This window comes from Azolla caroliniana, unplaced genomic scaffold, assembly GCF_043228905.1.
Source record: "Azolla caroliniana isolate FFs.n. ecotype wild unplaced genomic scaffold, voAzoCaro1.0.p SCAF_18, whole genome shotgun sequence".
NCBI lineage: Eukaryota > Viridiplantae > Streptophyta > Polypodiopsida > Salviniales > Salviniaceae > Azolla > Azolla caroliniana.
The window spans coordinates 6,962,573-6,978,702 of NW_028230453.1; the positions used below are offsets into that span (position 1 = coordinate 6,962,573).

At 36.7% G+C, this 16,130-nt stretch overlaps 1 protein-coding gene across 1 annotated transcript; it reads left to right on the forward strand.

Annotated features, from left to right (window-relative positions):
- Positions 1-6,431: 6,431 nt before the first annotated feature.
- LOC147852288 (uncharacterized) lies at positions 6,432-7,725 on the forward strand. Its single transcript, XM_087334175.1, has one exon. It carries the CDS (start codon positions 6,590-6,592, stop codon positions 7,544-7,546), a length of 957 nt encoding a protein of 318 aa, XP_087190301.1. The 5' UTR covers positions 6,432-6,589; the 3' UTR covers positions 7,547-7,725.
- Positions 7,726-16,130: the final 8,405 nt, after the last annotated feature.

The window sequence follows — 16,130 nt, forward strand, 5'->3', positions numbered from 1 at the left end:
GTAAAGTTCGGGAGTCCGATTACAACTCCTTTCGATTGCATGTTCTGAAGTTTTTGAAGATTGATGTGGCCGATTCTTTTGTGCCACATATTTTAGTCTGTTTCGACTTTGAGGCCCTTTGCGAACATGGCCAACTTTACCTTGTTCAATTCGAGGATAAACATATTGCCTTCTCGTCGACCGTGGGCTACGACTTGTCTGCCCCTTTCGATGAAGCACCCGTTGTTGTGGAATCATACCTGCATTCCTTGTTCGACAATCTGGCCAACCGAAACCAGGTTTTTCATGATGGTAGGGACATGCAGTACGTTCTTGAGATAGGTTTGGTTGTCGTTGTTTCTGAATGGGACATTCCCGATATGTTGTACTGGATGAGTTGTGTCATCGCTTGTTTCCACATATCCGGGTCATTCGGGTTTTTGTAATTCCCGAAACCAATCTTCATGAGACGTCATGTGGTTGGATGCTCTCGAGTCAACAAACCATACATCATTTGATGCGGAGGCGCTAGTTGAGGCCCGTGTTGACATCGAGTGTGCGTCGTGCCTCATTACGAACATTCTGCTACAGTCATGGTCGCCATAGTCAGAATTCGTGGCGTAATTTATAAACATTCTGCTACGATCGTCGTAGTCGGAATTCGATGCGTAATTCCTGAACTATTGGCTAGTTGAAGTCGTGTGTGTGCATAAGGCAAAACAGAGAGAGAGAGAGAGAGAGAGAGAGAGAGAGCTTAAAACAGAGATAAAAACGACTATATATTACATTAATAAAAAATACTTCCAACAGTAACTAAGTTACAAGGGGTTGGTTTAAATACCAACTAAACTAGGGCAAGTGCCCTTTCTACTATTTATAAAACTAGCCTGGTATGACCATGAGCTAGTGTGAAACCTATTACTATGGGAAGTTGAGTTCAACTCTCAACAAAACCTTTAAACCGAAACCGATAAACCTCTAAACCATGAAATTCAAAACCAAACTAAACTGAAACCAAACCGGATCATAACATTTGAAACCAAACCAAACGGTTTATTTATCTTTGAACCAATAAACCGTTAAGCGTGGGTTTAATGGTTCTGTTCGGTTTAAGCCGAAACTGGGCCCATTGCTAGTGTTCACACACTTGAGTATCCTAGAGTGTGTTCCCAGTCACGGGAAGTTGAGTTTGATTCTAAACAGCTGCAAAGGATTCTTCTAACCCTCGCGCTCTAATACCATGAAAACGTTAGCGTGCAAAAGTTTACATAGGTATCCGACTTAGTTAGCAAACAATAGATAGTTAGGTAAAACACAAAGAATGAGTGTTAGAGGCAAGTACAAAGTGAGAGAGACAGAGAGAGACAGAATTAGCAGACAACAAAAAATTCTATTACAAAAGACATTGTACATATAATGTGCTCATCAAGCACTTTTTATACAAGCCTCTAACATAAGTACCGACAAGGTACTTAATGCTCACTTATGAGCTCTGACACTAACTTGTCTATAATATTCCTATTACTAAAATAGGAATGTAGACCTAACGGTGTGTCGGCTTCCAGTTTATCTGACTTTCGGCTTCTACATCTGATCCTCCATCCAACCAGGCTTTCAGTTTCTACAACCGATCCAACTTTCAAGTTCTTCAGCCAACTTGACCTTTTGGCCTTTAGACGATTTGGCTCATGTTGAGCTTGTCACCCAACTCCTCTCAAGTGGCAGGAGCACAAGTGGAGCTTGATGATGAAGAAGAAGAGGAGTTGGATACCCAAGCGATTCAAGGTGGCTTTGATGAAGGTGTGCTCAAAAATTTTGGATGAGCAAAGTGCCATGATGAAGGAAACACCTCGAAGTGGCTTGGAGCATGAGGTCGAGATCAAGGTTTCCTCGACCAAAGTTGTTGAGCAAGAGGCAAAAGGTTGAGGGACTCCTACGAAGGACCATGGAGCGAAGGATTGGAGTGGTCCAAGTGAAGTGAGCTCAACCAATGTGGTTGGGCAAGAAGTTAAAATGGAGCATTGCCTTGGAAGATGCATAGAAGGGAGTTCAAGATTGGCCTAGTCAACACAAGGTGTCACGCAAAGGCATCAAAGTACTTGGCACAATTTTGTGAGCTTCATGGAAGTCGAGCTCTAGAGAACCCATGTGAATGTGGTATCTCTATTTTGTCCCAATTGAGCCAAAATACCAAAACTAACTAAGCCTCACTAGAGAGCCCAATCCAAGTCCAAAAAGTGGTGCCACCATGGCTATCCCAACCTAGAGTCCCAATTAATAGTCCAACAACTAGTCCCAAAGGTTAACCACCAATGACTAGTCCAAACGGACATATTGAGCCTTATATAAGGAGTCATTCCTCATTCCATTCATTCTTAGATTCACTCATTTGTCTCAAAGGATTCTGGTGGTGATCTTTCTCCCTCGGATCAATTTTGAAGTTGTCGTGGCGCATCTAAAATTGTGTTGATTTGTCCAAACTCATCCTAACTCGTCCCCACTTATGTTTTGTTTTGTTTCAATATTGGGACTTTTGTAATATATGCATTGAGTTGTGAATATAATATAGCAAACTTTTTGTTGGACTCATGTTTGTTTCCATTCGTGTGTTCTTGTGTGTGATAAGTTTAATCAAGATTTTGGGACCTAACAATAAAAGTAATCGTGATGACCATAACAAAAGATAAAACTTATGTAGCATATGTATGAATAGTCCATCTTGATATAATTTCCTCCAGAGACATCAACAAATTTTAACACATTTATTAAGTACATCGTCATTATGACTCCTAGCTCCAACGTTAGAACATACTCCGACATCATCTTTTGGATTCATTGCCTTTTTGTGATTTGATATGAAAAGGACATGTGGAATGTCTCACGTGGCTTAATTTAATGACTTGTTGGCCATGACAAAAAGTAGAACCGACATCCTTCGGAGAATTTATTATCGTAGCTTGTAGGATGCCAACCGTATTCAATCAATTGATTTGTAACTTACCAAAATTTTGTGATCATGTTTCTTCCATCAAGGTTGAATATTATAATGGTACTTTTGTGCACTCAACTTACATGTGTGAATTTTTCCTTGCTTAAGCTTAAATCAACATTTTCCCACATTCGGATCTCGACAAACAATTAAGGTACCTAGGGGGGTGTGGGCATACCAATATGCAATAGAAATCAAAACGTTTGTTTCTAGAACGAGGAATAGAGGAACATAGATAACTCATGTTCCATGCAGTAAAGTTGTCCTTGACATTATTTTTTGTCTTTGAACAAAACTTCACAAAGCCCCTTGATCCAAAGCATATGTCTCATATTACTCTTTTAAATACATAATCAATGCATGTACAAACATCAAACGTATATGGCATCTTATAAGGTAACAACTCAATCAACAAATTTTCAAAACATTTTTTCATCGGATTCATCAATTTTGTAGCGTGTTTAATTTGTGAGATGCAAGAGAATCATCCCAATTAATTGTCAGAGTTATGATTTTGTCCTAGAGACAAACATTCATTCAATTGAGTTTCTCCTTCGAGGTAGTCCATCTCTTCTCTTTCCTTAAATGTACCTCACAATTAGCAACAGTTCGGTTCAGTTAGGTTTGAGAATCTCAAAACTAAATCTCAAATAATTTGAGGGATTTCCAACCTCAAACTAAACAATTCAAGATATTTGTAAATCGTTAAGTTGTAAAGCGGTGGTTTCATGGTCCATTACAAACCAGTATTTTGTATTCACTTTTGCACGATTCTTTAACAAGGAGTCTTTCGACCAAAAGCTCACGCTTTTAATTGAGGAGAGAAGAAAATATTAGATCGCAAATGTTGAAGTTAATAAAGGCTATACTGCTTAACTTTATAAAGTTAATTCATATTTAGTTAGTATTTTTCAAATTTCCTAACCTAAATCATTAAGGTGTTTAAACAAAAAACTATTAGGTCGATAAAGGCTCAACCCAAACCCTTGAACCTCCATGCTAATTCAAACCATTTGCAAATTTCTAAATTTGAATTGAATCAAACCAAATTGTTTAAACCATTGCCCCAGTAAGCCACAACTTTTGCAATTCGGTTTAGCTCAAACCAAACCATTGTCAATTGTTAAATGTTGATTGCATACATAACTTGATCAAGAGAGTCTGTTAAGTTCATGAAAAACCAGAAGTTTGGATCTTAAGAAATTGACTTAGTGATGAAGTGTAACACTGAAAAAAGATTGGTTCACTATCAGTTACAACTCCAAATGAGCAAGTTATGTTAAAAACAATGTTCTCAAGCCTTCATTGGTTAATACTCAGATATGAAAACTTGATGTTAAGGTTTAAAATTGGAGATGTTTTGGTTGAGTAACGTATCGTAGCCCTTTCAACAGATATTGTCATATGTTTATGGGTGTAGATACACTCGATACACTTGAAGTAGATGTAGATACACTCGATAGCCTTCTTGAAACAAATTACTATTGTCATATGTTTATGGGTGACAAGTATGAAGACATGTATGTGTGACTCATGATAGCAGATTATGGTTTGTATGAATACTTCCTTGGTGTAGGCTCGAAAGCGTCATGGCATGAGATGTCCTAAAAAGCTCCTAACATGTAAGTTGATTGTACGAACTTTATTGTTCAAGTCTTGAAGGTGAATGTGGTCTTAACACTTTAAGTGTTATAGTTTTAATGTTGATTTAATGCGAACACATATTTACATTAACACAAAATGAGGTTCTAACATAAACATTTCAGTTTTTAACTATGAGAAATGTATAAGATGTCTAAAGCATGTGTAATTCTAATCTTTCAATATTGGTATACTTTTTGTGGTTCTATGCTTAAAGTTATATTGTAGCCCTTGAATGGAATAATATAAAAGTAGAGTGTGATACTTATAGGGTCAATCCAACACCATAGTTCAACATGGATTGTTCTAGCACCCCATATTGTTGGTTGCATTACGTCCTAACTATATTTGATGGTTGCAACATAAATTACGTAAAACATCACAATTTCAGCTATGTAACTTTATTGTTGTATTCTGTTGGAAGGCATCAAATATTCGAAACGTGAGTTGGACTTATCATAGCATATCAAGGTTGTTTGTTCTAACCATTGAAATGTTGAGAAATGAAAGCTGAGTGCACTCTTTGTGAGGTGGCCCACCCATAGTTACAGTTTTCATAAAAGTAATTAAACTTTTTCATTAAAAAAAGACTGGCTAGCTTTCTTTTTGTCACATAAACTTCCAAGCATACAGATTAAGTGGAGTTGAACTTGTGTAAAAGAATACATACAATTCCGCATGTGTTGGTTTCTTTCCTTATCATGCATACATATGTGATGCAAATTTGGGTCATTCCATGGGTGCTAAATATTACGAAAAGCATACATCGAGTACCCCATGATTTTCAAAAAGTAAAAAGTTAAGATCATCATATACTTATCAGAAATCAATCAAAAGACATATTATTCTCGAAGTATATTTACACCAAGACTATGTAAAGCTCTCATAATGATATTTTAAAACACATGCAGCTTCTTGTTCTACAACACAGATAGAAATTGCCTGGCATTACATCATAAGATTTTATACCCTAGCTTCTACTACTGCCCAAATTTTGGATACTTAAAAAAAACTCGAATATTTAAAGGAAACATTGGTTTGTTTTTAACAATAAAAAGGTTTGGGCTATTTTTTCATCCTCGAATATAGGCTTTATAGTAACCTTTCATATTAGCTGGCATCCCAAAAATAATAGACCGACTCTCTATAAAAACATGTTGCAAAATGGCAAAGTTATTACATCCAAAACCTTTGCCACCAACGTAAATGTCAAAAAACATTTCCGAGCATTTAATACATAGATTCAAGACATGAATGGAACACATGTTGGGGATGTGAGCTTAATGTAAGTATGTAAATCACATCAAAACAATGAAGACTCTTAACATACCGAAGCATGTTAACATGACCTTAGAATTCACAATGAGAAAGGCATGGCATGATATGATTTGACCTCATGGCACTACGAGTGAACATATTTGACCACATGGCACACCACAAAATATCATAAATTAAAACCAAACTAATCTGTCATGAGGGCGATGGAGTTGATCATGGTGGCACCATATTGACACATAAGATGCCAAATACCACAAACGAACTTGGATGGGGACAAGTTAGTCAAATAGTAAACGACATTATTGCATAAATTACTTGAAAGTGATAGATGGGAGCTTGGGGTTTGGGGGGGGAGAGACTTTCATAAAGGCATTAGGAACTATAAACTCTCAAAATACCACGAAAACAAAGGATCGAATTCACAACAAAGGGATGATCAAGGGACTAGGCTAAAGAAGAAAAGCTCCCTCCCCCCCCCTCCCCAAGCTCGAAAACATTTTCGTGTTTTTCTTTGTTTCTTTTTGTTGGTGAGGAACAAGGAATATGGTGGCTAGGTGCACCAAGGGGGATCATCCCGGAGAAGTTCTAGTGGTCCATGCCGATGTTCATGCCAACGTCAATGCCCATGCCGATAACGAGAATGTGGACCTTAGGCCCATTCCAGGGTTCAAGCCGAGGGCACAGCATTTCAAAGGAGTGCGGATGCGGTCGTGGGGGAAGTGGGTGACCGAGATCCGGCAGCCGAACTCACACGTACGCGTGTGGCTCGGCTCATACCGGACAGCGGAGCAAGCGGCACGCGCATACGACGTCGGGCTGTGGTGTCTGAGGGGGCCTCAGGCACGGGGATTGTTGAATTTCCCGGACAAGCCGATGCCGGACGAAGCGGGTCAGGGTTTGCCGCACCGCAAGATCCAAGAGCTCGCATCTCGCGAGGCTGCGGCACTCGTATACACTTGGGGACAACAGTCGGCCTTCATCATGGACACATGCACCAATGCTAAAAGTAGCAATGCCACCTCTAATATTAGTAGTAGTAGCAATAGTAATGGTAGTAGTAGTAGTAGTAGTAGAAGTAGTAGCACTACTACTACTAGCTCTAGTGAAGATGAAGTGGCTTATACTAGCTCTTCTTCTCCATCACACCTTCCAACTAAAAATGGCAGAAATGATACTAAATCTAGCAATGCCGCTAGCTTCAGCGCGGATGATGATCTTTCCGATGACACACCACCGTCGATAAGCAGTGATGTGGTATCATCATCATCAACAACATCATCATCACCACCACCCATCTTCATGACAACACCTAGCCATGAGTATAATTCATCTAGTCCTCCTCTTCTTCTTCTTCCATGTTCGCTGGTAGATCATGATCCATATTTGAGTGATTCATGGGAGTTCTCTCATTTGATGCTTTACAATAATTACTACAGCATTATTAATGACCATATTAAAATGAGCAACATGCCTAGTGGTGATGTGATGACAAACCCCCTTCACCATGACCAAATATACAACAAATCTTCTTCCATAGCTAACCTTCTCTTTCAATATTATGATCATGTTGAATTAGAAGAAGAGCACAAACAAGAAGAACAAGAGGAGCTTTGCAACTATAGTGACCCTACCACACTAGCCACTAACTGGCTTTGGTAGTTAATCACTACTATTGTTAGTTGTCTTGTGATTCCTCATCATCCTTTGTAACTAGCTATGTCCCTTTCTACACTTGGCATGCATTGCCCTTTTTGCATTCCCAATCGCTTGGGCATTTTCCTCGTGGTCATAGTTTCGAAGCGTTCGTTCTATGTATTCCCTAGTATTTCCAAAGTCTAATCTTCCAAGGATTGGTTTCGGATTTGTGTGTCCTTAACCGACTGATTCAGTCAAAGTGCCGATCATGGAATGTATTAGTGAATGATTTCATCCATTTAATTTATTCAAATCCTTCACCATTTATATCATCCTTGTGCAAAACGTTTTGACCGCACTTTACCACTCAATCTCAAGCATGATACTAACTTTTTAGTGCTCACTCATGTATTGTTTAATCATGACAAACATTTTCAATTGTAGTTCTATTACAACTTTGACGCATTCTTTACACGAGATACCTTAGTACTTTGTTGAGTATATTGTTTTATCTTCATGAAAACTATAATTTATCCTACTTCAAACACTTTAACAATTCAAGTTTAGACACGTCTATTCGGGCCTAGTCCAAATGAATCTCACATTGTTATGTTGAGCATATTATTTAATTACATGTATCTCATTCATCATACTAGAGCAAAACAATTTCATAATCAATCTAAAAGTAACACGCTTGTTTAGTCCAAACATTGTGGCACTTCTATCAAGGGTGACAATTGGTTTACTTACGACATATTTATCAATCCTAGCCAAAACAAATCCGCACCTTGTTGAGTGTAGTGTGTATTTACTCCCCACATCTATCAACATAGTTTAGAGTTTTCTTCACTCATACCACTTTATATAATACTTTAATCCTTATCAAATAGAAATTATCCTCCCAAGATATATTTGATGCAAGTCGTTGAATTCTAAAAATAATCACAAAAGTCTGAAAAAACAAAGAAATATCTATAATCTTAAGAAAACTATCTCTTGAGTTTTGAAGAATTGATTTGTTGGTGCTATGAATGCACAAGAGGTAAACTCGTCAAGACCCGATTTGAGAGAGGCTTGAAGACCCCATCCCCTCAGTTCCGAAAGATTTGGATGTTGATCGCATGCATCACCTTGTGATATGTATGGAAAGCATGTTGACTAAAGGTCTTCCAAGATCTGGTACACCCCCCGGAGGAATTGATCATGGATATATGGTTTGCGATTATTAGCTGCCTACGAGGGCAATTGGATGATGTTTGCGGCCACTCCAACGACGTGGTCATTGCCCGTTTGTGCTTCTAGCAAAAAATGGCAGAACACTCCGATGGTGACGCAAGGAGGAAATGGCCTAAGGTGGAACTACCAGCCCCCACATTGACTGTTTCCTACTCACCTCCCACCCTCCCTTCGTTGTAGGCCACAAGATCCGGCTCTTACTGGTCGGTGATGAAGGACATTAGTTTATAGCTATAGGTACCTACTTACATTAAGTTGTCAATTTGAGAGGATATGTACGTAATCTCATAATCTTGAACTCGGTCGAAGGGTGATTCCCCGATTTATGAATAAGCCAACTGTATAGTCTTTCTGTAATAATCTCTCATTACTGATGGGAAAGTAACTTCTTTTTGGGAGAAAAAAATTGTTTAATTTGAAATATTGTTATTATTACAAAACCAATTAAAATGTACTTAATCTAGGAGAATCGTAGAGCTTTTTGACGAGTTATCTTAATCCTCATGACGCTATCAACCCTCACAACATGAGTGGGGAGACTCCACTCTTACATAAACCCATTTCCACAAAGTCTTTGGGAAAGTTCTCATGATCTTCATAAACCAAGGTTGTATAGTTGAAGTCAATCAGCGTCAAGTTGGGTGGTTTGCTAGGAACATCATGTACAACATTGTTAAAGTCAAGTTCATTGAAGATCAAAAACTATATACCACTCAAATTGTATCATCTAATTGACACTTTGTGAAGTGTCATTTGATTGATACTACAAAAAATTTCAAATATGTTCGTTGTCATATTTGTCAATTTCATTGAAAAGATAGATTAAGAAATGCACTCTTGCAATGTATAATATGCCCATTTATGTTGAAAATGTCCTCTTTCCTAGCACTACATAATAACCCTTGAGAAACCTAAGTTGTGAAATATACTCCATTCTTGTACTTTATAGAACAAACTTAATCCTACACAAGCTATTCAAGTAGCCATCAAGACAGTCATAGTTCCTCAAAAAGAGACAAACAGACTTAGCGTCATACATACGCCACGTTCTTATTGTACTTGGCCAACTAGAGGGGTCGCTCACTATGAATATCCACTTATATATGACTTTGTTAATGTCAAACTTGTTTAAAAGTTAGTGATACATTGGCATTTCGTATAGTGATATATTTGCACTTCATAGAATGCAATTGCCATCATAAATAGTAAAAATAAAATGCAACATACATAAAATCATGTCCAAATTGTATATGTTATTGCTCTTCCTAAATTAATAACACAGAATCATTTCAAAACATGTAAACTTTTAATTTGGATTCCAAATTTCTTGTTTAATTGAGGATTGATGGGTCACGTTCTTTGAAATGGCATTGGTATTTATGTATGCTTAAAAAGTTAAAACAATGTATGGTGGAAGCATGTCATGAATCATGATCAAACTCGCATGCTTGTAGGTCCTCATCTTTCCTAGATAGCGAAGATATCAAAAGAGGGAAATAGTTACTCTAGAAAATGTTATATGAGCTAGTACTAGTTCTTTCACCTCTAGTACATATATAAAAGTGTTACTATAATTTAATGAATCAAATAATGTCACCGATATGTATTTATGTGTGTGTGGCTGGGTGGATGGGTTTTTACCTCACTTTGGCATCTATACCCAAAGTATATCATTTGGTTAAAAAAGATTGGTTGAACAAGTTCATGGTAGTATGCAAATGGTTGTGGATGGAGTCATACCCCTTTCCAATATGAAAATGTCATTGATTATTCATTTATAATCTTAAAAAATGGGATTTGATCATGTTCGAGCAACAAACTATCAAAATGGCAATCTAGAGGATCTAAAGGTGATGAATCATCAAAGGCTAATGGGACAACCAAGGTGTACAATTCTAAAATGAGTTGAGGGCCACACTAACATATAGACAAAATCGTTGAACTTTTATGCACATATATTAGAACATTTATGTGAGCTTAACTGAATCCTAAAGTTGTTTCCTTAATTCAAAGAACACAAACGCTACAAAAATTGAGCTTCCCTTTGGCACCTAGAAAATCATCCTTTGCCACATGTTGTTGGAACTTACTCATGTTAATGTGGGATGATTCTTGTTCCAAAAAGTCTTGGATAAACATAATCTTTAAAACTAGGCCCCAGGAATTGCCTCGTACTAGCCAACACTGAAGGGCATTGTTTTTAGCTATAGGTATCTACTTACATTAAGTAGTCAGTCCGAAAGGCTATGTAAGCAGTCTCATTTTCTTGAACTTGATCGGAGGGAGATTCCCTAATTTGTGTATAAGCCTCCTTGTAGAGTCTTTTTGTAATAATCCGTCCTAACAAATGGGAAAGTAGCTTCATTTTGAAAAAAAAAAACATAATCTTTAGAACCAAATAAATGATAGGCATACAAATTAACCACAATTGACGAATGGTGGTAGTAACAATATTGGACTTTTATATGCATGGTGATTGGAATGTCCATCTTGGCATGGACTGTTCTTCACATATATTGTTAAATCAATAATACAAACTCAACCACAGTCAACAAAAATGTTTCATGATTCAAAAAATGTAGATGGATCCCAACTTGGCATCGAGCATCCTGGAATATTCGTGTAAATTAAGCGATCATGAAAAACCGTTGGTCGAATACATGTAATGTAAAGTGAAACTTTTATTCATTTGTGTATTCTCTAACACATACCATCTCCAACCTTGTGAGATGAATCTTTGTGGTAAGTGTGTACATAGAACCATTTTAAAGTCATGAAGTAAAAGCCTCAACTGCTTATGATTTTTAATTGTGTGTACAATTCGAATATGTTGGACTAGGTTGGATGAGTAAAAATTATAATGCTCAATTATTATCTGAAGAAGCTAAAGTTAATGTTGTTCACCTTGTTGAACACATTTTCACATACCATATCTTATTATTAGTATTATCGTGTAATGTTATTGTTTTCATTCTTTGGAAAAATGTAAATGACGAATTACAATATTCTAATGTCATAATTTGTGGATTATTTCAAACTAAAATAATAAAGAGTTTCTTTGTTGCATTAAACTCGTTGCTCAAGACCACAAGGTCATAACCTCATTGTTATAAAGAGCACGCTTTAGACTACACTATCCTTTCACGTGTTAGGATTCTAGAATTTCAATAAAGTGACTCAAAGAATCTATAAGCAATAACTAGGAGCATGTGAAAAATATATTTAGGTATCCAATGTATACAAGCCAATGTTTTGGCATTGTGCTTTCCAATGAGTGTCCTATTTTGAAATTATGATTAATCTTCATTAAGCTCAAAGGTCCTTTTATTACACTTCATTTATAAACAGTCATTTTGAAAAGATAAAAAACACAACGTTCTAACTACCTACTACAAAATCAAGAAAAAAACATTCTCTCTGTTTTTCCATTAAAGTTTTGAAATAATTTTCACTATATTCTCTCAATCAGGGCAGGAATTTGACGGGTGTCATGCCCGTCGAAGGCCATTTTGCCCGTCAAAAACATACACATAATAAAAATGCCCGTCAAGTGACATATAAAGTTTAAATATCCATTTTTCATGCGAAAGGCCCCTACAAATTATGCATGTCAAATGACATGTTAAAATTACATTTTTCATGTCATATATATTATATACATATACATATGTCACTTATTATAGATATGAAGTGTGTATTATAATATATTAATAGTATATAAATGTTTTTCCAAAAAATTATATGTTTTTTATAACACGCTTAAAATAATATCATTATCATGTAATAATGGTATATATTCTCAAATATTTAGTCTTAATTTCTTTACTAATAATATTAGTTGAAATTTTAAACAATAACCTTTATTAAATACATACTTTATGAAGTGTATAACTCTAGGTTTGATTTTAATGTTTTAAGTTTTAAGTTAAAACTAAATTTTTTCCAGCGGCAATGTCCACTATATTCCTCTTAATGACAAATCTCAAGAGGTGTTGGAATTGGTCAGCCCAATAACCCTTTGGATTGTATAGAAACAACGATGTAGGCGAGTCTTCTCCAACCAAACCACCCATCAACAAGGTTACTGCAAGAGATATGGAGTGAAATTGTAGCTACTCTGAAGAGCCAATATGATGGCCTTAAAGGTGGCTCCGAGGGAGTTGAAAGACAATGCATAGCCTTCATCCAACAATGGTCGTCCTCTCCCTTTCTTGAGTCAGTGGGCTTCCACATTAGATGGAACTATCGCGTCCCTTTAGGGATTTGTACATAATCGTCTCATTTGTAAAATTTTATAACTAATGGAATGAGTTTTTTTCGGAAAAAAAAACTAAATTTTTTTACTTACATAAAATTTTAAGTTAAAATTAAATTTTTACTGACCTTTTTTTTCATACTTATTAGTAAAAACATTAACATGATATTAATTTTATGTATTTCATTATCTTTGTGAGGTAGTTATGTTTATTTGTGCATCTTTGTGCACTTTCTATAGTAATGTTCATTATTAAAATTTGTATGTCAAATGACATTTTAGTTTTTGCACTCTTGTGTCATATGACATACATCTTTAAAAAATGCCCGTCAAAAAACTTTTATACTAAACCGTCAAATTCAGGCCCTGCTCTCAATCATAATGAGTAAATGTAATATTATGAATTTCATGGGAAAACTTGGAGGATAATTAGGGTTGGAACACTCGTAACGTTGTGCAATATCAAAGACATTAATAACAATTTTTTAACTCAAAGTTTAGTATGTGTTGTATTTGTTTCGCCCAAAACACAATTACAGTCATAATCCGTGGTAGTGGAAACAAGTCTTGCACTAGCACACTTATGTCTTTGAAATCATGCTCGTTGTAAAAGCACTTCATAATTTTAGTTTGAGACCATGTCTCGAAACAAACAATTTATTACTTAAGAATGACCTTTACAAAGATGATAGTAACATTTTCACTATGACCTTTGACGTAGCATTCTTTATAAAATCTCCTCAAAATTGCAATTTGAGATCATGTATGCTAAAAGTTCCTCCCAAAATATGGCTTTATTAAATTGACATTGATATTTGTTCCACAATCCAAGAGTTGAGAACCATACCATTGGCCTTCAAAAGGCAGTGCTAAAAAATCTCCTCAATCAAACATTGATTAGTCATCATGGACAAACTCATTTCTTTTGTTGTGTTTCCATTAGACCATTGCTACAATCAACGACACAAGGCAACAAAAAAGCATCTTCGGCAAGAAATCATATCCTATAATTGTCCCCTCAATTTCCATGATGACCACTTGCACCAAATGCAACCCCTTGATTTGCAATTGTCTTTTTCCCTAGGTAGTCCTAGACATCGTGTGAAACTCAACAAAAAATCTTCCATAAATTCTAGTTGTGGCCTATGTCAATTGCATTATAACATGTTGATACATCCTAATCACCCTTTCTACATCATTTCTCTAGTTGATGTCTACCATCCTCTCTCCCTCATTATATGTATATGTATATGTATATCATTATATATTACATTGTTTCCTAGGTGGTCTATTGGAAGAGCCTTTACATGGTTATTAATGCTACCTTTATTTTGAGTTATTGTATATATTAATATTTTAAGCTACGTGCATTAATATCTTGAGACATGGACTAAAAAAAATTTATTTTCTTGTTTATTTTACTATATCGCTTTAAGAGTGAGGCCTTTCACACGATGCTTTCTAAGCATCAAAGATATTGACCAAAGCAAGCCTATCATTATTTGGGACAACGAACTTAAATGCCCAAATTACCCATGTAGGTATTCATTATGTCAAACATTGTTGATGAAAAAGAAGATTAGAACTTAGTTCCACAAATAAGCCTTGATGTAGTGAATTATGACAACTTCTACATGACAGCATTAGTTATGTTGTTGACTATGAATCTGTTTTTGTGGAGATGGAACTAAAGAAGCTCATGAAACACAAGATATTGCATGGAGCGTTTATAGTAGGCCCAAAGAAGTCAAACGAAAAGGATGCTAAAAGGTCTTGCTCAAAATTACCTATTCTTTTAGCTAATTGACCTTGGGCGCATATAGTTCAATGTGAAGCAACTTTGTTCAAGGTTTGACGTAAAAAACTATTGAAACAATTTATGTTAGGAGGTAGTGAGTAAATAATTAATCTCTTACTAGATAAATTTATTTTTTTTCCAAAATGAAGCTACTTTCCCATTAGTTCGGAAGGATTATTACAAAGAGACTGTACAAGGAGGCTTAAACATAAATTGGGGAATCTCCCTCCGATCAAGTTCAAGAAAATGAGACTAGTTACATTGCCTTTCAGACTGACTACTTAATGTAAGTACCTACGACTAAAACGGTGCCCTGCAGTGATGGCTAGTACGAGACAACTCTTGGGGTAGACAACGAAGGGAGGGTGGTAAGTGAGCCGGAAACAGCCAGCGTGGGGGCTAGTAGTTCCACCTCGGGCCACTTCCTCCTTGTGTCACCATAGGCGTGTTCCGCCATTTCTGCCAAAAGCGCAAACGGGCAGTACCCACGTCAGAGGAATGACTGCAAACCTCGTCCAATTGCCCTTGTAGGCAGCTAATAAGTGCAAACCATATGTCCATGATCACTTCCTCCGAGGGCTGCACCAGATCTTGGAAGACCTTAAGGCAACGCGCTTTCCATACATACCACAGGGTGAAGCTTGCGATCAACATCCAAATGTCCGGGAACCTAGGGGATGCGGACTGCAAGCCTCTCTCAAATCGAATCTTGGCGATTTTGCCTCTCATGCATACGTAACACCAACTATCCGCATTGAAGGTGTCTGTCCACCTATCAACAGAGTGATCAAGCCATGCCACAACACTCCACGATGTTGTTCCTTCCACTTCACATGTTGCAAGGAGGCAAGTCACTCTATCCCATACCTTTTGAGCATGAGGGCAATCCCACAAACAATGCCTCAGAGTCTCAATAAGTGAATGGCAAAGTGGGCAGCCTAACGAGCCGCCACGTTTACTTAGCCATTCGCCAACGGGAACCACATTATGACAGATTTGCCACCAAATGTTTTTTATCTTTTCCGGCAAGTGGAGACGCTAGAGACCCTTCCAAAAGGTAATGAGCACCTCATCAGGGATGCCCAATGTATGCCAGCCATTGAAAATGATTGATGATGGTATTTGAGAAAACTCTTACGAATATAACTTGAATTTAAACAACTAGAAATTAATTGTTTTGTTTTTTTTTCCAAAAAAGAAATTAATTGTTGATAATGACCATCACTTAACTAGACTCATTTTACAAGAAACTAATTATATTGCGTTCCATGGGTAAAAACATTTCATTGACCTTAATGAGAATTATAGAAGGAGACCTC

Bases quoted from the DNA above. Each gene is read 5' to 3' on its own strand.
- LOC147852288 (XM_087334175.1), top strand. From the start codon at position 6,590: ATGCGGTCGTGGGGGAAGTGGGTGACCGAGATCCGGCAGCCGAACTCA.